This window comes from Rhipicephalus microplus, chromosome 9 (assembly GCF_043290135.1).
Source record: "Rhipicephalus microplus isolate Deutch F79 chromosome 9, USDA_Rmic, whole genome shotgun sequence".
Taxonomy (NCBI): Eukaryota; Metazoa; Arthropoda; class Arachnida; order Ixodida; family Ixodidae; genus Rhipicephalus; species Rhipicephalus microplus.
The window spans coordinates 71,129,277-71,153,104 of record NC_134708.1 but is presented as its reverse complement, the minus strand read 5'-3'; the positions used below and the strand labels follow the sequence as shown (position 1 = coordinate 71,153,104).

At 45.6% G+C, this 23,828-nt stretch overlaps 1 protein-coding gene across 3 annotated transcripts in view; it reads right to left on the bottom strand.

Moving 5' to 3' along the window:
• Window positions 1–14,406, bottom strand: part of LOC119163266 (voltage-dependent calcium channel subunit alpha-2/delta-3) — a 260,632-nt gene extending 246,226 nt beyond the window's left edge. For all 3 annotated transcript variants that reach the window (XM_075873794.1, XM_037415226.2, XM_075873795.1), the window contains exon 1: window positions 13,836–14,406. In XM_075873794.1, coding sequence (XP_075729909.1) covers window positions 13,836–14,023 — 188 coding nt within the window. In that variant the 5' untranslated portion in view covers window positions 14,024–14,406. The remainder of the gene's footprint in view (window positions 1–13,835) is intronic.
• Between the last annotated feature and the right edge of the window lie 9,422 nt (window positions 14,407–23,828).

Genomic DNA, 23,828 nt, shown 5'->3' with positions numbered 1-23,828 from the left:
CAATACCGGCTCAGCCATCACGATTATAGTGCTTATAGTGCTCGATTGCTGACCCAGGTCACGGGATCGAATCCCGGTTAAGACGACCGCATCTCTATGGAAGCGAAGATGCTTGAGGTCCATCTGCTCATATTTAGGAGCATGGCAAAGAGGCCCAGGTGGCGGAATTTTTCGGAGCCATTCATTCTACGGGCGTCTGTCACAATCATATCGTGATTTTGGTACAAAGTCCAAACAATTATCGTTATTGATATTGGCCGATTTATATTAGGCGTAGCACGTTACGTCATAGACGCACGAAGGCGAGAGTGAACGGCGGTTTTTCATTTCTCCGTGGCATTGACCAATAACGCTTTCGCATTACTAGCGTGGCACAGAGGCAGTACAGAATTAGAGGCTTATGAGAGCGAGCTCCTTGAAAACGGTTTCTATACGTGGGCGAAGCGAAATTGCTTTCTGCAGGGCGACGTGGGGCTTCAGAAAGCTCTCGCAGTTAGTCGCCACGTATCAGTGACACACACGCACACAAATGGTCAGAGACAAAGGAAGCAAAATGCGTCGCGTATAAAACATCCGGGGCCGCTCATACAGGGACGCACTTTCGGGGCCCAGTTGCGAAAGAGAGCCTTCCCGGGGATCTTCGATCAATCTTCGTCGCGGCCACCAACCTTTCTTTTTGCTGCCTGCTGCCGCTCTAGCTTATTGATTTCATGCTCGTGCTTCTGTCTTAGTTTCTTTCCTCCACCCCTTCAAATTTCACTCTCTCCCTCTTTTCCCCCCTCTCTCGTGTCTTTTTTTACTTTCCGCTTCTATGTGGTACCGAGTGGTGCCACTACGTGAGCGATGACACGTTGGGGGATCGCTTGCAGCCTCTGAACAAATCTTGTTTGCATTCGAACTTTCTGTGCGTTTACCGCCCCAAAACCGACGGTGATGTGGGATTAGGTAAAGTCGGTTCGCAATGTGGGTTCGGACGTAACGCAAGCTCCCCGAGGACACGTTTTTCTGGCGCCGCAGTTTCTGTACGCCCTTTGAGGCGAATCAAATGACGTAGGCAGTACGAGAGGCGAAATATCGCGATTTACTTTCAATGCATGTGTCAGCTACGAGAAATGAAGGAAATTATTAAAGTTTAGGTCCGTTACACTAATTGTGATATGTTTGGTCTCCATCCTTAAATATAGTGCTGAAAACTATGCATACTTTGATCAGCCCACCATAAGAAAAAAGTATTATTATTATTATTATTATTATTATTATTATTATTATTATTATTATTATTATTATTATTATTATTATTATTATTATTATTATTATTATTATTATTGGGTAGAGATATGCTAAGATATGCCCTGGCACGTCGTAAATTCTGTTCTGCAGTTCGCTACGACTACAAACATGTTAGCGGCCCGAATAGGTGTGTATACATGCTAGTTCAGCTTTAAAGGGCCGTTGCGAAGCTGTTGCGAGACACCGCAGGCCCAGCGAGACGCTCTCACAGACATGTGTGTACGAACAAAACACCGCTACACGAAAAAAGTAAGAGAAGTAATGCGCTGCGTTCTGCGCTGCTCCTCCCGAAACATGCGTTGTGTCACGCTTACGCGCACATCTTCGAAGCTTATGCTAAAACGAGCCGCTTAAGTAGAGGTTTAGTTTTCCATCCTTCGGGGCTAAACCCCGTATTCCAGAACCTCCCTTCACTCAACGCTTCGCCCACACTCTAGAGACATGATGGGAGCGCCATCTCTAGGTACGGCAAGTCACTGCATATTAGCGATAGTCTGCTGCGGTTCTTGAGTAGCGCAGCATCGCTTTCAGCCGAGTGGTGGCGCAGTGCGCAACTCTGTTAACTGAAGGGTGGAATTCGAGTCGAGTGGCGTTTGTGAATGCGAGGGTAAGTGAGATCTCAAGCAAACGTCTGGCACACGCGAAACACGGCGAGAATAGAGAAAACAAACCAAATCTCTCTTTCCAAGACAGAAGCGTGTTTGCACAAGAGACTCCTGGCAAGCTGAACGTGCAGCGTGAGTTTATGGTGAACATTTCAGCGGCCAGCGTTATCTTGTATGGCATCCACGGCGCAGACTGCGTCACGTCGTGACGATCTGGCTTTGCGTCACGTCGTGACGATCTGGCTTTGCGTCAGTGCTGTCCACATTGAGAGTGCCGAATAAATATTGACTTAGCCGATGTAGGCTCGATCGCGGCCGCAGCAGCCGCGTTTAGATGGACACGATATTAGTGGGCGCTAAACCCCGCATTCACAAACGCTCCTCGACTCGACTTTCACCCTTCACTTGAAAGAGCTGCGCACTGCGCCGCTGCTCGGATGAAAATGACGCCACGCTACTCAAGAATAGCAGCAAATTATACTGATACGCAGTGACTTTTTCTGCCTAGGGATGGCGCTTTTGTCGGCTTTTTCAAGTGAAGGTGGAGCGTTGAATGAAGGGACGTTCTAGAATACAGGCCTAAGGAACCCTCTATGTGGCTGAAAATGTCCGCAGATTTTTACTGCGGCTTTTTTCTCGTAGACTGAGTTGCTTTTCAAAGGCAACCAGCCGCTCATTCTATTTGAGGTCTGCGAAAAGGAAGTTGTAGGTGCACTCGAAACAAAAACAAAAAAAAATGGCCGGCGACGTCAACTAATGGTTTCGACAGCAATATTTCAGTGACGTACTAAAATCCGGAGACCGCAGAATCATGCAACTTCATAATTGGTGCGCTACAAAATCAGTGTTTTTTTTAGTGAATAGGGCATACAAAAGGGCAATAATATTGTTTAGGAACTTCAGTTAATGAGGCATGCTTAAAGTGAAATATTATGGTTGAGGGACAATAGGGAATAAGGCATACTAAAAGTACAATAATGTTTTGGAACTTTAGCGAATAAGGCATATTGAAAGTGCAATAATATTGTTTAGGAACTTCAATGAATGAGGCATACTGAAGGTGCAATAATATCGTCCAGGAAAGCAATATTCCAAATCGAAATAAATATTTGAGCGGGTTAGCATTCTTGCTGTCCGCCACTGTCTGAAATGGACCACGATGGCTCTAGTAATAACGATGGCGCTCATAAACGAAGCCTTCAGCGAAGCATAAGACTGAGCGTCATATAACGGTGAACCAGTAACTATAAAACTTCAATAACCTGTACATAGAGTAATAATGAAAGTTTCTTCTTTCCAGTTGCAAAAGAGAACGGGCTGAAATGAACCATACACCTCCTCCCTTGAAAAGTACGTTCCAGCAATCTGTTCAGCTCTGACTTTATTTAATGAGACTTCGGTTACTCTAAGCTTTATCCTAAATATGTCAACGTTGTAGTAAAATACATACCTGAAAAACTGTAAAGCACACCTCGTGTAAGCGTCAGCATTGTCTTGGTTCGAGAAACCAGGATAATTTAAGACAGTGACATTACGTATGTCGTGCTTTCAATAATTTGATGAAACACAAGTAACAGGTATATTTCCAGCAAATCGTGAGAATTGCACCACCTTTCCGCACAGTAGTTATACCAGAACCTACGGTTACAAGGGAGGAAACGCCAACTAGTGTGAAGACTTAAAGTTATTAAATCAAGATATGTGGATACAACCATGTATGCAACGTAACACACGGTCATTACGAGAGAACAGGAATTCTTCGAGGGGGCTCGTTTTCTTGTATTGTACACAACTAATGCAACCGACAGACATTTAAGATGAGGAAACCATGCACGGGGTACATTATTCGTGGTTTCTTAACTACAATGTAATGATTAACACTTAACCTAAAAGATATAAGGAACGAACGGCTAACTCGATGGTTGAGTGTGCGGATCCCATTGGCGCAAGGAGTGATTTTTCGTACTTTAATTCTCAATTTTAGAGAAAATCATTCCACTATAGCTAAAAAGACACAAATAGTGTCCCGCATTCTTCCTTTCGAATAAATGTCGCTCGGTTTCATTACTTATGTACATTAGAATCATCAGTATAAATTCGAAGAAGACAGAAGTTGCGGGTTTGATGTTAGCTTGAAGTGATGGGAAAGTTGTTGAAAAGGAAATGTCAATGAATCCATCTCTCAGACTAGTGTACTTCTGTTGGCCATGCCAGCAGAATGCCTTCTTAATTTTTTTTTCTGCGGCCCTTTGCAAGTTTGCCAGGACAGTAGAGCTTTGCGGAGTAATTCGTGACAACCTGAATTGCCATAACAAAGGCCTCCGAGACCTAAACGCTCGTAGAGACGCTGCCACATCGTTTCGCGACCTTTCCGCTAGGCGAACGACGCGTGCACCGCGGCGCCTCTGCAAAATGTGAGTTAACGAATACATCAGTCCACTTGTCAAGCCGTTTGCTACAGTGACACCGCTTCGTTCAATAATTTTTCACGCAGTTATCAGAATGCAAGACCCTCCGCAGCTAACAGAACTGATAAGTGATGCATCGTAAGCCCGTTTTGCGAAGCTGGAAGCGATTTCTCAGTCACATGGCGAGTGTGACTCAAATCTATCGTGCCAGAAAACCGCGATTGAAAGACCTTCGGACACACTTCTTCACGGGACTGTAATTACTGACAGAGAAATTAATTGGCACAATCAAAAACTAAAATTATTCAATATTTAAGTACAAAGCTAATAGAATTTCCGCCCAACTTACAATTAAATAACTGCTATATATGCAGACACAATTATTGAAAACAGATTCTGATAATCTCACCGGATTCAAGAAGTCAGCTTTTTTACTAAGCGCCATTTCTCACCGTCAAGAAACAACGCTCCGTTTTAAAAACAGATCAACAAAGCAATAGAAATGTCAAATCGCGCGGGAACCGTCTCAAAGCAGATATCCTGAAAATCCGTTGTAAGTGGGTTCTCTTTAGTAACTCAGAGACTCACACACGTGAATCAAGCAGCGCTCAAAAGTGCATCTGAAGAGCTAATTAGTGCAAATTTGTCAATCACCCATAAGGCGCATGAATCTTTGTGCAGGGAACTTTGGTGCCGTTTAGGGAACCGTACGGTCATCGGTCAAGGACACCTTTCTGCTCTGCCATAGTAGAGTACCGAGTACTATAAATCGTTAAGCACTTTTTTCTAAACACACTTCCACCAAGTCGCTGGTATGCCTACAAAACAAAATATATCTCAAATATCCATACGAATAAAATAATTTCTCAAGCCCCTCCTAGTCCAAAGTTTGATTTGACTGATTGATATGTGGGGTTTAACGTCCCAAAACCACCATATGATTATGAGAGACGCCGTAGTGGAGGGCTCCGGAAATTTCGGCCACCTGGAGTTCCTTAACGTGCACCCAAATCTGAACACACGGGCCTACAACATTTCCGCCTCCGTCGGAAATGCAGCCGCCGCAGCCGGGATCCCATCCCGCGACCTGCGGGTCAGCAGCCGAGTACCTTAGCCACTAGACCACCACGGCGGGGCCCTAGTCCAAAGTTTCTAACGTTAAAATTAAAAAAACTAAACACTTACCTGACGCTCCGAAATTAATTCAGTCTTGAAACGTCGTGTCCGTTTTACTTGCAATTTTGGCGTTAGAAACTTTAGACTAAATATGGCTGAAGAATTTATTTTACTCGTATCAATTTTTACCCAGCCATACATATCTCTGTCGAATAAGTTCACCTTTAAATGTCCCAAATAACATCCCGACATAGGTCACCTAACAGCTGCTTTTGTGACATCCACGGAATGCGCTAAATGCGAATAGACTGATCTGACCTGATGCGTTCCTTCAAAGCAGAATATCGCAAATGAAATGACTCAATCTAAAGGTGGCGATAAAATGCGCAGTACATGTGCAGTGGTCGTCTATGTGAAGAAAAAAAAAAGACAGCCACCTGTCAGCTATATTTCTCGAACTCAGCATCCATGTTTTCATGCGAGCGTTAGGGATAAATCGATAGATCAATTTTGTTTTGAAATAGAGCTCTTCGAAGGAACCGTCCACAAAGCCATTTCGAATCGATTCGTGCTGAAATTCAAGCACTCTGCAAATACGTAAATTATTTCGCCTTCGAAGACAGCAAGGAAACAAAATTTAATGTAACATGACCGATTTGATTTTATTGATTTGTGGGGTTTAACGTCCCTAAACCACTATATGATTATAAGAGACGCCGTAGCGGAGACCTCTGGAAATTTCGACCACCTGGGGTTCTTTAACGTGCAACCAAATCTGAGCACACGGGCCTACAACATTTCCGCCTCCATCGAAAATGCAGCCGCCACAGCCGGGACTCGATCCCGCGACCAATGTAACATGACCGAACAGTTCTGTGTTTTAAGCGTGTCGTTCGTACAAAACGTTTTCATTATGGACAGGCTATTTTCATAACGCCAAAGAGCACAAAGGGCGCATTTGTAATTGTTTGTATACGTGTCAGGCACAATGTCAACGCCATAGCAAGAGTCAAGTTCCACCTAGCTGGGAAAAGACGTATTGTTATGCCTTTAGAATATACGGACACTATATATTGTTGACGGTTATGGGGTTGCAATGAAACATCGAATATACTCCATAAAACTTCAGTAGAATGGGTGATATTTTTTTTTCTGAAAAAGCCAAATGCACCTTAAATGAAACTGAAAAAAAAACACACTTTTTGGCTACTGACAATACTGCCGGGCCTGCTCAAGCAATTATTGCCAGTATGTTCCTCTCCCCCGAATAAACACTTTAAATCTGTATTCTGGCTAAAATCGGCATAGCCCAGTATCGTAGGTGTTGAGCATTAGAATGTGTATTTGGCTTGTATAGATAAGAAAAATTTATTAGGTCCTAAAAAAAGTTTGAAAAAATTTGAATGTACGCTTTGGCAATATTTGGCGATAAAATTCACATCGCTCATATGCTTCCGTCGGTGCCGTGTTTAGTCGCATGAGTGTAATGGCGATTACTAAACTTGAAGAACGAGTTGTCCTTCCAGGCAATAGGTGCACCATTCTTGACTGTTGGCAGTGTTTGATTGTTCTTTGCATCTATTGAACGCCTTGAAAAGTGCTCCAGTTCGTTTTATGACATGCCGTTTTGGACCACTCCTACTCTTAGGGGATGTATCTCTGTCCAGTATTTGCATTTCAGATGCATATTATTTTAAGTATATCACGTTCTATCGGAGGGAGGATATGATACTGTAGCTCCAAACTCGGAAAGTAACACTAAGTGGTAGAAAGAAGTAGGAAAGTCGGCGTCTAACTCTCCATGTTCGAGCTTTGTCACGTATCATGTATACTTCGATGAGCGCCAACTCGTGTTATAGTAACTAATTGTAGAACGTAAACACAATAGCGAAGCAACCGGGACACAAATTAAACATTTTGGATGAAACCATGTCGGTCGTTTTGGTCACGGTTATTGACACAGTGCTGGTTTAATGAATTCGCCTCAGTTTAATTGAAAAAGTTGGGAGTATTTGGCTCATTTTTAACTAAAAACTGCCTTTTTGAGTTGTTGTTATCATTCCTATGATGTGCCCCATTTCGATTGGAACTGTTTTTGAGGTGCACGATAATTGGGCACGCTTTCCGCTGCCGTAAACATTGGCCTAGTTTGGATTTCTGAATTTGGCCGTTTCGGAAAAAAATAAATGGTTATAACTGAAAATAAAATTTTCCGCTTTTTTTTTTTCGACCGAAGATGCAGTGTGCTTATCAAGTTTACGTAGTGCGATATTACGCATCAACTGTGGCTACGATGGTTTATTCGATGCTCACCTAAATCTAAACACACTGGTTATCTTGCATTTCGCCGCTTGGAAATGCAATTGCCGAGGCTGGAAATGCCGCCCGTAGTCAGAAATGTTTTCCTGTGTAAAGGGGGGGGGGTGAGGGAGGCGCGTTCTTTATGAAGGCGTCGACTGCTTCAGGAAAACACCTTTCATCATTATTTGCAGCGAAACGCTTCCTCCACCAACATTTCAAGGAGTGGCACTTTCCACCTTTCCTTTCTTGGCTACGGGCGAGCCAGAGCTCAAATCTATGTACATAACTGCGTAAGTGAGCACCAGAACACGATCGTCGTCATTAAAGCCTTTCACCAATGTACGGAATAGTTCTCGCCCAGGAATCGCAAGCAATTTCAAAGTCTGAAAGCTTTTTGCCTTATGAGTGCATGCATGATGATACATGTGCTTGTAAAAAAAATTTATTATTCGAAAAACTGCCTGGCTTTATGTATACAACTTGGCCTTAAGACGAGCAGCATCTTGCATGGTTGGAGCATGAGCTGTGTTGAATCACACCGGAAGAAATTCGCTGTGACGAAAGTGGCGCCCGTACTGCTTGCGTTCATTGTCCCCGCGTATAGCTTCGCCGAGATTTTCCCGGATATGAAGTGATACCGTTGTCGTTAAACATTAACGAGGAGGAACATGATTTGTTATACGACTGGAAGATTACCACGGGAACGCAGACGAAGAGCCCTGCTAAGACGCTTCATTTGAATTCCTTCTTTTTATTTTACTATTCTCGAATTTCTTCATCAAAATAAACCAATGCTGCCGTTTCAGAATTGTGTCTCAGCGAGACGCACGTACTTAAACGTTACCGTGAATGCTGGCGTCATGGCTTATGGTAACACCCTTTAAAGGACCAGTAAACAACGCCAAAGTGCAAAAGTTGTTATAAATAGAAATATGTGCACTTTGCTTTGTGAACGCGCTGCCGCAACAATTTTGTGAATACGTGATATATTAAGGAAGTTACAGGGGTGTAATCATGAGCTTCAGCTGGTTTCAATTTTTCTCGCGCGGCCTCGCCACCCATCTTCGTCACAGGGAGGGGAAGGCGTAGCCCGTCGTGACTGGTTAATACCCCTGTCACACGGGCATCCGTGAAGACCGTTTAACTCCCTCGTCTTTATGACAACGAAGATGCGGTTGGTGTCACACGGCCACCCTTACGCAAACGAAGGTGAACGGAGCATTTCGCAAAGGACGTTCAACGATCTCCCTTCGCAGCGGAACGAGGTACTCTCGTCCTCCGCAGTCTAGAGGTCAGAGAAAAATTTCGAGTTCTAAGTGGCCGCAGTGAAAGAATAATACATTTTAGCAATATTAAACGTTCTTTCGTTGTATTAATCATTCACAACGAGTGTTTGTTTACAATATTTACGCCCGCCAGAGTTCCCTTACCCTCAACACCGATGCCCTACACACCGTGCCTCGCGAGTCGGGCCGGCCGGCGCCAGCCGATCAACGTCATTAGCAGCGCAATATCGCACCACTTCCTCACGTCGTCCGCTGTGTCACTCATGGCTGAAGAACACAAAATGTGCGCTCACGAGGCAAGGAAGCATCAGAACTTTCGTAACCGGGCATGTACACAGGCAACAAAACAACATAAAAGAACAATGTGGCCAGCGTCACTAGCAGCATCGCTACATTTAGCAAATGCGTTTTTATTTGAAATTATTTTTAATGGTTTGTTAGTCGCATACCTACTTTATAGTGCTTTTTTGTAAAAAGCGCATAACGAGGATTCACAAAAAATAAATAGGGATCAAATAGAATACTTTTCCGAAAATAAAACAGCGCCAGCTGAGCCCCCTCGCGGCAACCGTTACAACCTTGTCATTGCTGTGTGGCACTGCCAGAACTCCTTCTTCGTCGAACCCCCTAGGGGAGATTTACGTTGACGGTGTTCAACGGAGTTTGGTGGTGGCCGTGTGACAGGGGTATAAGACCAGTCGACCAGCTGCATCGTGCTAAGACGCGACATTGTGTCACTGCGTGCGAAAGCAGGATTGGTCAGGCGTAGGAAAAAAAGCATGGGAATTTATTATTATTTGTTTGAAATAGAGGCCTCACGGGGCACGCAACGCTGTAATATTCAGAAAACGTGATCACCACGGTATACGAATTTCGGAGCCTGTTCACGACTATTTTGTAACGCAAATCACGGTGACAGCAATAGCACGAATGTAAAGGTGCCCCCAAAAATGAAATTAAGGTCACAAAATGTGGCCAAACTACGCATTTCTGCATGCCAGCGCGCTCTACCAGAGTAGTGGTTCTTTATTTAAAAACAGAATAGCACCAGAAGAAAGTGCCTCGCTGTGCTATATAACCAATTATCTATATATATATATATATATATATATATATATATATATATATATATATATATATATATATATATATATATATATATATATATATATATATATATATATATATATTATATATATAACGCCGATCTCTGAGAGGAAAATCTGCGTCAATTTCGCGCACGAGAGGAGCCGGACTTAAGACGCGCGGAAGGACCGGTGAGAGGCTCTCGAAACGTTATGAAAAGGGCGAATGCATCATCGAAGGCTGCCTTACAAATAATAACCTCGCACATTAGCAAGAGCGAGGATTCATCGACGTCTTGGTAATGTGTGGATGTCGTCTCACTACGAAATTTAAGTCTGCGAGGCATATAGCAAAAAACAGTACTGTATCGCTATCATTTAATGTGAGACAAAACGTTTGAATTCACTTACGTCCCAAAGAACAAGGAAGAATAATAATGGCATAATCGCAACTCTACGCATAGAGATGGAAAACAATGAGGCGCACCAAAAACGCTCACAATATCATGTATCCGTTTCTGGTTGAGCGCTGTTTCAGACAAACAGGACATTCGCGAATGTATGCGAGTTTTCAGAGAACACGCAGTTGGGGCATGTGTTAATCTGTTGTCTCTCTGTCCCCAACCTTTGTGCGCTGCGTTTGTACAATCATACTGATAAAGATATTAGGCTATGTTACCTGCATTTTTTCTATTTGTTTCACACAGAATGTTGGCATTCCTTGGCCCCTACACCACTTGCTGAGTTCGTTCTTGTTAGCGTAGTAAGACTGAGGTTGTGAGCTTCTAGTTATTCCCACCACGCACATTCACCAGAGCGTCGCCACCTCACAACATTTGCAGTAACCGTTACCATGATGCAGATTTCCCAACACAATGGAGGCGGAAATGTTGTAGGCCCGTGTACTCAGATTTGGGTGCACGTTAAAGAACCCCAGGTGGTCAAAATTTCCGGAGCCCTCCACTACGGCGTCTCTCATAATCAAATGGTGGTTTTGGGACGTTAAACCCCACAAATCAATCAATCAGATTTCCCAACACAGTCACGCGTTTGGTTCAAAAACATAAGTGCTTTTTAAGTGCTGCCTAATTTGCTTCAAAAACTGGTCTTTAGTTGCTGTTTAAAGGCATTCAACGGTGCAAAACATTTTCAACGACATTTAAGAAGCGATTTACCGCGTAAGGTCTTCCCAAGAAAAAAGCTTATGTTTGCTCCAAAATGTCACTACGGGCATCGAACTCGCGCAAGGACCGTTCAACTCTTCATTCTTCAACACCTACTGAAAAAGATGGCGGTTCACACCCCTTTCGCCAGCGTGCTCGAATCGAGCAGACTCCTTCACGCGTGCAAAAGGGGCCTAAACGGTGCCAGGCAAGCTACGTAAGCCAGTGCCTGTAAAGATGCGCGGAACACAAACCGGGCCTCCCCTCCATCAGTTTTCAAAACCAGCAAACGACCAGGCGCGCGCCTCATCGCGAAAGCGATATGCGCGCGGCGTAGCGTTGAAAACCGGCAGCAGGCACAAACCTGAGTTTTTTTTCCCCCGGCAAAAAGTGAGAGCACTGAGGTTTCCTTCTTCCGTGAGTGAGAGCGTTGCACGACGTTGTGAGTAGGGGGAGGAGGAATACAACACCGGCAGCTGCCGACTCCCAGTGCGCACGCGCGAGATCCCAAGTGTGCGCATGCGCGTCGGGCCGCGGCTCGCGCGTCGATGCAGCAGCAGGCGTACTCACGCTCTGGGGGCCAATGTTCTGCCCCTCCCCTCGCACAAACGCCGTTTGCTTCGCCGGCATATAAAGAAGGCTAGGTGCAACTGCGACACGCTCTTTTCGGTACGCGAGAGGGATTTCGCTCGCAGGATTTCAAGCTGGACGGTTGTGCCCTCGCGATCTCCGACTTCAGCGTAGCTCCCGCCGACTGGTTCGCCCTCCGCGGTCTCCTGACGCCGTGTAGCTCTCGCATTGTGGCACCCCGCCCTTGGACTTCTTCGACCGGATCCCCACTTTCCTATCTCCTTCTTTTTTCCTCTCGTTGGCTGTCTTCTTCTGCTTCTACTTTCCTTCTATTCTTTTTATCCCTCCTTCCCCCCACCCCTATAAGGCACTGCGCCGTGTCGCCTGAAGGCAGACAGAAATTAGGTGCCTTTTTCCTCTTCATTCTAATCACTACCACCACCGGTACGCGAGAGACTCATCGCTCGGTGATGGAACGGTGTTTCATGACAACTGTCGGGATTCTACGTCCCGAAACCACAGTATAAGCTTTGGAGAGACGCCTCAGTGGAGGGCTCCGAAAAGTTCGACCACATAGGGGTTTTTTTTTTTTTAAGTGCAATAAAATCGAAGAGCAGGCTTCGGGCATTTTCGCCTTCACGGAAAGTGCGGCTGGCATTCGATCCCGTAACCTTCGGGTCGATTGACAGTCGAGCCACACAACCGCTAGAACAACGGGAAATTAACGGTGTTTCACATATCAGGAAAGGACATGAACAAGTTCGGACGTTAGTAGCGTAACATTTACCCGAAAGAAGGACGTATCTCTTAGATTAACGCGCAATACAATCTAAAATCATCGATATACGAAATAATTGAGAGTTTTTTTCGAAAGCGCGCAGGTCGATTTTGATGCTGCGCTATATAGCCGAGTTGTTCGCTGCAGAAGCGTGCGACCCAGACATGTGACCCAAGTAGCATCTGCAAGCGCACCACTTAACAGCGCACGTCAGACGCGCTTACTTCGGTGTTCGAATGATTAACAACCGTTGATCTTCTGACATATGCGACGACGCGCTGCTACCTGAAAAGAGGGAGAATGATTTACATTTTTTGCAAAGGTTACAGCGCACACAGACGAGGGTGAATAAAAAAAAAAAAACAAGCCACAGCGCTCGCTCTGGCCCAATCTGCGACCTTGCCAGAATACAATACCAACTAGTCCACCAAATCCTCCTCCTGAGGTTTATAACTGCTCGCACGCACGTTATACCTCATTTTTTCATGTCATTCAAGTTGGTAAACGAGCTATACGCATTGCTTAGATTGCTTCAGAATCAACGTGAATCATTCGCAGATGGTGAGTGATGTGTTGCGGTGTTATCACGTCAGCGTTTCCGCCTGCGGAATGACGCACTCGCGATTAATTAGGTCAATTGTCTGTAGAATATAACTCGGCGCTACTTGAGCTGAAATTGGACTTCTTCGAAGTTTGATAGAACGAAAGTGTATGCCAGTGTTTCCAAACTAGTGCGCGAAGTCCAGTGTAATCGCATTGTCGCAATTCAGCCGACCGCTGCATATATTGCCGGTTACAACCGGCGTTTCGCAGTTGTGTTTCTCCCATAGCCGTTTGGTAAAGCCGATGTACCGCATATAAGCGGCTCCACCCTGAGAATGCTCTCTTTCTGTGAAGATACTAATGAATACGAGAATTGTGAGAGTACCCAGGTAAACTTTCCTTCCAGTTCTTTTCATCAGCCGTTAGTGAATCCGGCGCAAACTGAAAAACAGCAGTGCCCAGGTAAACTTTCCTTCACGTTCATTTCATCAGCCATTAGTCAATCCGGAGTAAACTGAAAAAACAGCAGCAGTGAAAAGACGTGCTCGCCGTAAAGGCCTGTAAGAGTGACTTCTTTCACTTGCACCAGAACCCATCGGTGAAGCTCTCCCGTTTGCGATTCTGGTTTCAACCGAGGTTAGGCCGAGGTTTGAGTTGGCTTACCGACGCAAATCGTGCAACACCACTTACTCATTTGCTATTGCTTCGGTGCCGTTCGCGTCCGATCCGGCGAGCAGAGGCAGCGCAGAAATCACCAAGAACAGAAGCACGGGCGACGAAAAGCGGCTGCACCACGATCGACGGTCGCGCAGCGGTGGTGCTGGTAGTCTGGGTCGCACGTCGGCCGTCCAGCGCTCCGAGCCACGGCTGATCCCCATTGGTGGTGTAAACACTCACGTGCGAATCCCGATGCACGCGTTCATCGGCCGGCGAGGTGTCCTAGCCGAGCACCGTAAGAGCATTACGCATGGCGGCTGGAGCCGCGGCCCGCCACTCAGGCCACCGACGCGCACTCGACGGCATCACCGCACGAGAGTGCAATTCTCACTCGCACCTGCGTGAGCTTTGCCTTTGCGCACAACGCAACGGATCGCACACACGACAACGTTGCACACAACACACAAAGAAGGTGGTCGCACCAATCCTGCAGGCGTGCTGGAGGCAAGCCGGCGCGCGCACGAGAGAACCTTTCTTTTTCCAGGGAGCGGCGACGGTAGCACACGCCACACACGCCCAACCCCGGCGCTCTTTTCGGCGATAAACCTTCGCGCTAACGGAGAGGGGCTAAAAGAAAAAAAAAAACACTGGCGGAGAGCGAGAGAACAAGATGGTCTGGCGTCGTTAGCGTCGTCGCCGTTAGTGGCGCGCCTGCTGTCTTGGCTTTGCCGGTCGACGCTACGAGCCGACGCGAGCCACAGACGGACGAGAGGCGGGAGAGAGAGCACTCACCACTTCGCAGGGCATGCTTGCCCGCACTCTACAGGAGCATAGTGGCAAAGCCAAAGCCGCGTAGGCTCGCTCGACGCTTTTTTCTCCAGAAACGCGTTCCTTCGAGCGGCGGGTGCCTTTTCTCTCGCAAGTGACGAGCCCATCCGTGCGGCCGAAAGACCACGTGTTCCGGTCCCTGGCCGATGACGTAACGCCTCTGACGAGGCTCCTTTCGATCGGTGTAGCGAATGCGCTCCGTGCGCCGTGTTCCCGTTGAAACGCATGCTGCCTACCGCGATATTCACCGGTTGAAGTCATTCTTGCATCTTCGTACGTTTTCCTCGCGTATTGTTTCAATTGTACAGAAAATAGCGGTAACAAAAAGCTATGATGTCATCACGACAACTGCTGGCAGTGCAAACTGTCGCGAACTACATCTTGATATCAAGAAATCGGTAAGTATAACTGCAGCTTGACTGGCGCCAATTTTATATGCAGTGTCCGCAATATAAGCCCTGGATAACCTAGAACATCATTGTTCTTTCTTTCGACTGCGAAGGCTGATTATTTAACCTAAATTTTGCATTAACGTATTTTCACTATCACTACGCATTCAATGAACGGTAAGCATTTTTACGTATATGAAGTTTAGAAACCCGGCACCTACATCAATAGGTCACGTGGTTTATTGCGTATATAAAAAGTGTATTTACTGGGAAAACACAGGCAAGAGTCAGTATGACTGGCAAACACACTCGCGCGCCTGTCAGCGTCTGCCCTTCGTCTTCCTTACCTTCATCTCCGTGATATTATCAAAGCCAGTTTTTTTTTTAATTCACCGAATTTCAGATACAGCGCTTCTATAACAATTATGGCAGTTAGAGGAACAGCCGATCCTTAATAACTGCCGCAATAATTATTTTGGGATCAGAGTGTTGCCGAGGCGAAGGCTGGAAGTTAATTTTTTTTTTTATTTCGGGATAGGTGATATTTATACGTACACGCACTTAATCGTGTGCTTAAGACGTGTCAGAGCTTTACGCTACACCACATTATAAAATTACCTTTAAAGCTGCTACGACACAAAGCAAAAATGAACAACTCAAAAGAAAAAGACACGCATAAATATTTTATTTCTTTTTATATGGCACTAAAGTTTCTGTCGTTTATATATAAATGCTAGCTAATGCAACGGTCATCTGTCGATAAGATGTGGTCCGTTTAATCAATATCAAATATGCAAGTTCATTTCTGTTCACAATGGCGGGGACTTCTAAATAGGATGGCATGCAGACATTTTCGCTGTGGTATCCTTCTGATTACTGGCAATGTTTTTACCAAGTTAGGCGGTTTGCATGTGCGTTCATGCTCGGGTGTTTTCCATATCTATGGAGCCGATTACAACTTAGCAGCTATCGTCGGCGTAGCCAACAAGGGGAGGAATCAATCCTTTCGGCAAACTTCCAGTTTCACGTCTGTATGCATAGACGCACAGATACAAAGGCAATAATAGTTAACCCCCTCCCCCCATCCCGAATAAAATATCTGGCTGCACCCTTGCTGGTTATTGTGTTGCATGGCTACGCACGACGGCTTAGCCATGCAACTCATATATATTTCAATTCTTCATATAAGTGTCACATTCCAATCCAGATGAATTTTTCTTAATGTCACCATGTATTTAGATTTACGAACCCACTAACAAAAATTAGATGGTCTGATAACGAGAAAAAAAATTAAGCCTAGCTGGCAAGTACGCATCATGAAAGAGGGTGCGCTTGTATACAGGGACGCAGAAGAAGAGAACGGTGGAACTCAAATGCCCGCTATCTACTAAGAAGGTGCCCAGTGATAAAAAAGAAGACAGGTACAAGAGCTATGTGGACATTGTGAGGTATACAGAGTATCACGAATCTGACCGGGCACACGTGCGTACATGCGCACATGTGTCTGATAAGCACGCGCCGATAGTGAAGTAGATTCCTGCTCGAGATTTAAATTAGTCCGATATCCACCGCTAAGGCAAGCCTCATGCTTTGGTTGCGGCACTTAGGGGCAAGACTTTGATTCGTTTTTAGTTTAAGTACTAACTGACAGCGACCCGTCACGGTGGTCCAGTGGCTAAGGTACTCGGCTGCTGAGCCGCAGGTAGCGGGATCAGATGCCAGCTGCGGCGGCTGCTTTTTCAATGAAGCCATAAACGCTTGAGGCCTGTATACTAAGGTTTAGGTGCGAGTTAAAGAGGCTCAGATGTTCGAAATTTCCAGAGTCTTCCGCTTCAACGTGTTACACCCTCATCTAACTTATTGCATTGAATCATGGAGCTACCACATATGCCTCATATTGCTCAGTCATAACCATCTTACAAAAAAGAGCTGTACGAACGATTGCGTCAGCACCCAGGAATGCACCATCGGCGGAACTTTATTAGAAATCTCCACATAATGCCTTTAATTATGGCTATACAATTCAAAAAAGCAGTATTAGTAAACAAAATAGTGAATGACAGTGTACCCTTTCACGCATCAGTTTTATTAAAACGCAGAGGTCACACTCGGCAGGCGAAACAGAAAAATAGTACACAGTGTCTTCGGCCGTCGAACAATACCTTTTGTGGCTGCTAAAATTTAGAACAGTATTCCTACCTTAATTAAACCACTCTGGAAACTTTTTATATTCGATAGTTACCAGTTGCCATGCTAATATTGTGGAAATATGTGTACATATCGCATTATTTCAGTTTTTCTCTACATGTTCGCATATAAATATGTAATCTGTGATTGTAATATCTGTATAAAGATTTTGCTTGCTAATCAAACAAAATGCCTTGTGTATAACGAATCCTTAACTAGCCATGTTGGCTACGGGTTCGGATGTTCTCGCACTAATGTTTGTGAGCAATTTCATTGAAAAAGAAAGCAACTTTCTTCTTCTTGTTCTACGCCGTCCCTTATTGTCATATCGTGGTTTTAGGACGTTGAACCCAAGTTTTTTTTACTCACAGACAGCTTTCGCTGCAACATAGACCTTATAGTCATGAAATGATGAAGTTTCCAGTTGATTGTTATTGAAATAAATTTGGAAAAGGGTGCCATAGTACAAGGTCTGTTGAGGGACCCACCATTAAAAATGCATGGATCAAATAATACACGGGCAAGTGACGGATATAAGCTACAACATCGAAGCAGTGCCATACTAATATAGAGACAAAGGAGCTATAGAAACAGCAATAAATACAACAACGAGAATGTACGAGAGAGAGAAAGGCAAAGGAAAATCACTGAGGTAAATAAATTAGCTATCACTGTGAAATAAACGAAAACACGCACTCATTATAAAGAAAAAGAAGAAAATTGGCGTAAAAACACGTTTACTCAATTTTTACCTTTAGGATATCGCGCAAAAATTTATTAAAAAGCACAGATCTGCTCAATTTTATTAATTTTGCGTTCTGTTCAACTGAACGTATATGAGGAACAGCTGAGTTGCGTTCATTATTTCTACTAAGCACAAGTTTTAAAAACTAGCGTACATTTGGGATCTTTGTTATCATACCTGAAGGCAAATATGAAGTTTGGTTGGATCTCAGTAGTTAGACTTGGATCTCTTTTAGAGAACAGCAGGTCAGTCAGTCAAGAACTTTATTAAAATGTCCTAAAGAGTTTAGCACACCAGGTTGTCCACGAGAAACATCCCAGCAGCCGCTGCTGTAGGCGATGCTCAAGTCGGGGCGTGAACGTGGTGGCGTTCCGCCAGTTCTTGGGCCCCCTCGACTGCCTTTTTTTTTTTTTTGGTTTCGGAGATTGGGGCTCCAGAGTGTCTCACTGGTGAGAGTTCCTCGTGGTAACGCGCGTCATCGCCAGAGCATGTGTTCGAGTGAACAGTGCAATTCTGAGCAGTGTGGGCATTGTGAATCTACGTGCGAGTTGTAACGGCTGAGTATAGGCCCCGCGAGATGGGTACGATTTCGTTCGTAGCATGCGAAAGGCTTCCTCCTGCGCGCGTTCGAGCTTCGCATGTGGTGAAGGGTACTGGCTTCTGTCGTTTCAGTAGCAGGATGTAGTTTCGTGGAAGGTGAGTAATGGGTCAATAAACCGTACGTCTGGGCCCAGCCCTTCGGGGGCTGAGTGATGGTCGCGGCGGGTCAGTTCTCGTGTTCGCTCATGAGCCGCTTCGTATTCAAAATTTTTTTATGGAACTCCCCACGACGAATGTGTCTCCTAGTAATACCATGGTTTTGCCATGCGAAACTATAGTTTTTATGTTATTCAAATAGAACCTTATATGGCCAGGAAAAACAATATTTGGCCACTCCCATTTGCGTGAAAACTAGTAGTGTGCATGTGCTACAGAAATTGGACACGCACTACCGAATACTGCAAGTCGGTTCTGCAAGATTGTGCGCTTCGGTGGATCAGTGGCTAGGGTGCTTGGTTGCCGACCCGATGGTCGCTGGTTCGATCCTGGCCACATGTCGATAGAAGCGAAGTGGTCGAGCCCGTGTACTGTACGGTGTCAGCGCACGTTAGAGAACACCAGATCGCCGAGGTTTCCGGAGTCCTCCATTACGGCGCCTGTCATTACCATATCATGGTTTCGGGATGCAAAATTTCACTAATAGTATTCTCCAAGATTACACAGAACCAATTTGCAGTATTCATTGTTCATGTGCTTTGAATTGTTGATCACTTCACCCTCGCGCTGCCAATCGCTATAACCTCCTGGTTAGCTCTCTCAGTAGAGCAACCAACCTGGAAAGGCGTTAACCCCGGAATGAATCCCCGGAGCAGGACTATTTTTTTCAGCAACTAAAGCTTTCCTTCTGACCGATTCGTATGAATTTCCTTGCGGCCTCGTACTACAAACAAGTCGTTTAAGAAAGCAGTGGAAAGCAGTGCACGTTACGGCTTTGCTGCTTAGCAATCTGTACGGGGCTTCTTGCTCGGTGAACCTCTTTTGTTAAGTTGGTGATATGGACGTTTATTTCCTACAAGAAAGCACCCGCAGTGACACGTGCATTCGCCGTCTGCGTTCCTTCTTTCGTTGTTCTCCCTATAGCAGGCGCACGACGTCCGGCTCGATCAATCACGTGGCCTGTCACGTGGCCCTCGCCCTTTTTGTGCAAGACATATGGTACCCCCTGCTGGCAGTACTGCGAACATGTGCCCTGAGTAAGTAAACACGGAACAGATATTGCCTTGGCGAGGCGCGCGAAGCAATTTTAGCTACTGGCCTACAGTGGAGGGCTAGAATATTGAATACCTCCGGGTGTTTCGTAAGCTTATCCCGCTCTCCAGTATTATACTTTAACCGCCGTGAAAACATCCAATCGTGATTTTATAATGGGGTGCATGTTTTTTTTTCCTTGCTTTCATCCACGTCTGCTTATGCCGAGTGGCATATTGTTTATAGGCTTCTCTGGCTTTGTTGATTTACACAGTTAGCTAGTCAGTGTGATGATTGAAGTTGAAAATGCTGAAATATGTTGCGGGTTGTATGCTTACACCACACAGAACAGAACAGCCGGTCCAGCGAACATGTACGTGCTGTGCCTGTCTCTTCTCTTAAGATGGGAGACGTCCGTAGGGTAATTAGTTAGTTAGTTTGTTAGTTAGTATTGTGATCAAGTAGAATGGAGCAAAGGAAGAACGAGTACAGTGTATATTGCGTCACGGTGCACCTCGGGTCCTTATGAGTAATCACGGCAAGACTTTCCTGTCCAACTTTATCGAAGAACTACTGAAAACTAGTGGCACAGTACATAGGACGACGTCAGCCTACCACCGTCCAACGAATGGGCCGACAGAGAGATATCGTCGCACAGTAACAGATATGTTATCATTGTACAACAGACCCAACCACGATAAGTGAGATACAATTTTGCTTCTTGTGACGTTTGCCCGCAACATCGCTAACCAATGAACTGCTGGCTACTCTCCTTTCTTCCTCGTCTACGGCCGTTACTCGACTTTCATCATGAAAGTCTCTTTCTTAGACATTCCATCTCACGCCTCGGCAACCATGTCAAAGCAGTTCGTCTTAGGGCTTGAGCAATGACGGCAGGGAGCTCGCCTTGTCACAGGAGCTTAATACAGAACTTACGAAAACAAAAAAAATTACGGCATATTCACGGGGTGAATGATGATGAATGGGCGAAGCTCCGGAGGGATTCATCGGTAAACTGTGAATCTTCCGTGTAATTCGCCCAGTCGATCATCATGTAAAGACGTGAGAAACGCTGTGTGTGTATATACACAAATCAACTTTTATTTGTTCTTAGACGATGGATGGCTTGCGATGTCCCTTGCCTCGCGCGCTCGCACATCGGGATTCTGTCTGCGAGCGCGCGCTGCTGCCGCCTTGCGCTCTCTCCGCTGTGCAGCCTTATCCATCCGGCGACTCCGAGCGCGCGCCAACAGCGAACGGATTTTATTACAACGCTCCCCCTAGCGTACGTCGCCGCACTAAATCGAACGATTGCCTTCAACCAATGACACGCGCCATATGTGACATCATTCCTATTTTATAAGATCTCGCGTCTTTCATCAACTACAAGTACCGCTTTCTAGTTTATAACATCTTGCATCTTTTCATCATCAGCTACAAGTACCACCATCTAGTAAACACTACAAGAACTTAACGAGAGGTGGCTACATACAGGAGACGGTACCGCCATCTAGTGAACACTGCAAGAACTAAACTAGAGGTGGCTACATACAGGGGACGGTACCGCCATCTAGTGAACACTGCAAGAGCTAAACTAGAGGTGGCTACATACAGGCTACAGGGGACGCACAGCCCACGCCCTAAGGAGCTTCGCCCCTAAAAAAAACAGGAACATAATTGCGACATTGTAACATCTCAACGTTTCGTTGGACAACACTTATCGTGGTCGTTGAAAAAAAAAGGCGATGCTCGTTCGATAATAACGTACACAAACGGATTCGTCATTTCTGGAGTTATTTTGTCGATATTGTGCATTCCAAACATCAGCTTTGCAGAGCAAACGTTTTGCGTGTCAGAACAAGAATGATGCCCACGTAGTATCATTATGCGCTCGGTGGTCAATTTGTTTCAAGCGTTGTTCGTCCGGCAGCGAACGCCCCGCGTCTGAAGCGTTCTGTATGCCATCGCATTCGAGCAACTGCGGTTGCATTCAGGGCCGGCACACTATCTTTTTGGTTAGAAAAAAAGAACCGACAAATGGAAGTGGCAGCCGAACGATTTATTCCGGAAGCACATGGTTTTGAGATCACTGTCTTGCTCACGCAGAGCCAGAAGGTACTTTCTCTTGATTTCGTGTTTTCTATCCTTTTTATGTAATATTGCATGCGCGCGCACGCATTCTCGTACCACGAACCAGGAGCTGCTCGGAGGCAGTGAACTCGCAGAAGCGTTGGGGCGGGGACAGGGGAAGAAACAAGAGAAATGAAAAAGATGTTGAAGACAATTTGTCTCGCAGCCGACAGCGAGCTCCACGAGTCGACCGCTCCGAGTCCCGATGCGGAGAGCTTCCACCACTCCACGCGGAGCTTTTCTTCGCCTCCATCTTTCAATTCCGTTCCTCGTCCTCCCGCTCTCGTGCCTTTCATCTAGCCCGCTTCAAACCAGCGTCGTCCATAAAACTCAACCCGTTCTTCAGTTTTCCAACCGCCATTGTAAACATTTCACAACGCGATAGAACGCACGCGTGTATATTTTGGTTTTTCCAGCAGAAGCTTTCGCTTGTGACAGCACCCATGCCGAAAGCCTGCGAACGCACCACGGCTCCCCCGTCTCGGCTTCTGGAACTTGCACGAGCGGTCCGTCGTTGCATAAATCCTTTTTCTTTTTCGATTAAATTTATCTTGCGGCACTCAAGCTCCGTTTCTCCGTGCCCACCTTGCTCACATCATGGGCCCGTCTCCTTTCTTTTCGATGAATAATGCACGCAGCTGTCTCTGGGCACCGAGCCCCTCGACGGAGGAAGGTGCACTTTCCGTGTAGTGCACTCTCAGCATTATCGAAGCGCGTAGAAAGCGCCGTCATTGGGAAGACGAGAAAGATTTTGGTGCGTGCATATATGCATCCTTGCTTGAAATTAAAAAAAAATCACAGCCTGTCCAGAGAGTCAGAAGTGTCCGTCAGTACGTCCATGCGTCCGTCCGTGGTTTGTTTGTTCTTGCTTTCGTCCGTCCATGAGACTGTCCGTGCGTCCGTTCGTGCGTCCATCCGTCTGTCTGTCTGTCTGTCTGTCTGTCTGTCTGTCTGTCTGTCTGTCTGTCTGTCTGTCTGTCTGTCTGTCTGTCTGTCTGTCTGTCTGTCGGTAAGTCCTTCCATGCATCTTCAGTTTTTCAACCGCTATTGTAAGCATTTCACAACGCGATAGAACGCGCGCGTGTATATTTCGGTAGTCACGTGGCCTCTTCTTCATATTGTACTTCATATATGACAACCTAGCATCCTCGCTCTTTTTTTCTCTTTCTTTGTGATTTCTTCATACAAGCTTCTGTTTTTACAATGATCTGTCATCGTGTTTCGTGTTATGGGACGTTGCGAGACCACATGACATGCTCAGAATCATCGCGAAGCATTATAGTACCGCAGCTAAAGACGTGAAGTTGAAGTGCAAACTCCGGTTGCTACTGTGCTTGGGCATCAGCGCAGAAATGTGAACTTTACGGTTCGTCCACTTGTAGCGCGTACGTGATCCGGGTGCGCGACACGCATTCGCGACATACAGCCGTATTTTTCATTTTTTCATAGAATTTTGGCGTGCGAATTGGAATATAACTTCGACTCGTTGGCGTGACCTTTTTTCTTTGCCTCCCTATATATGCTAGAGTTCGTCGGCCATATTTTTGTTTCTTTTTAATTTGATGAAAAACCATCAGGATTGCGCGGAATGCACAGTCACACTGCAGCGAAAGCTGGACTGTGCTTTCAGAGCCTTTTTTTTAACGCTCTTTGGGTAACAGCTACAAGCACACTTCAAGGGTACTCTCTACGCTATAAATAATCATAATTTTTTTTTCTGTAGTATAGGCCGGCTTTCTTCGGAGAAGTGTGGTATCCGCTATGAACTTGCAAGAAATTTTGTGCAAAGTTTTTATGCAGTGGCTGACAAAGATGAAGAATTGTACCTGAAAGAGGTATGCGCCACCAAGATCTCCTAGGAGACAAGACAAGACAAGGTATGCGCCATAGTTATTAGGTGAACAAGAACAAGCTTTTGGAATGCGTTGGGGCATGGGACGACCCACTCGTTACGCGATT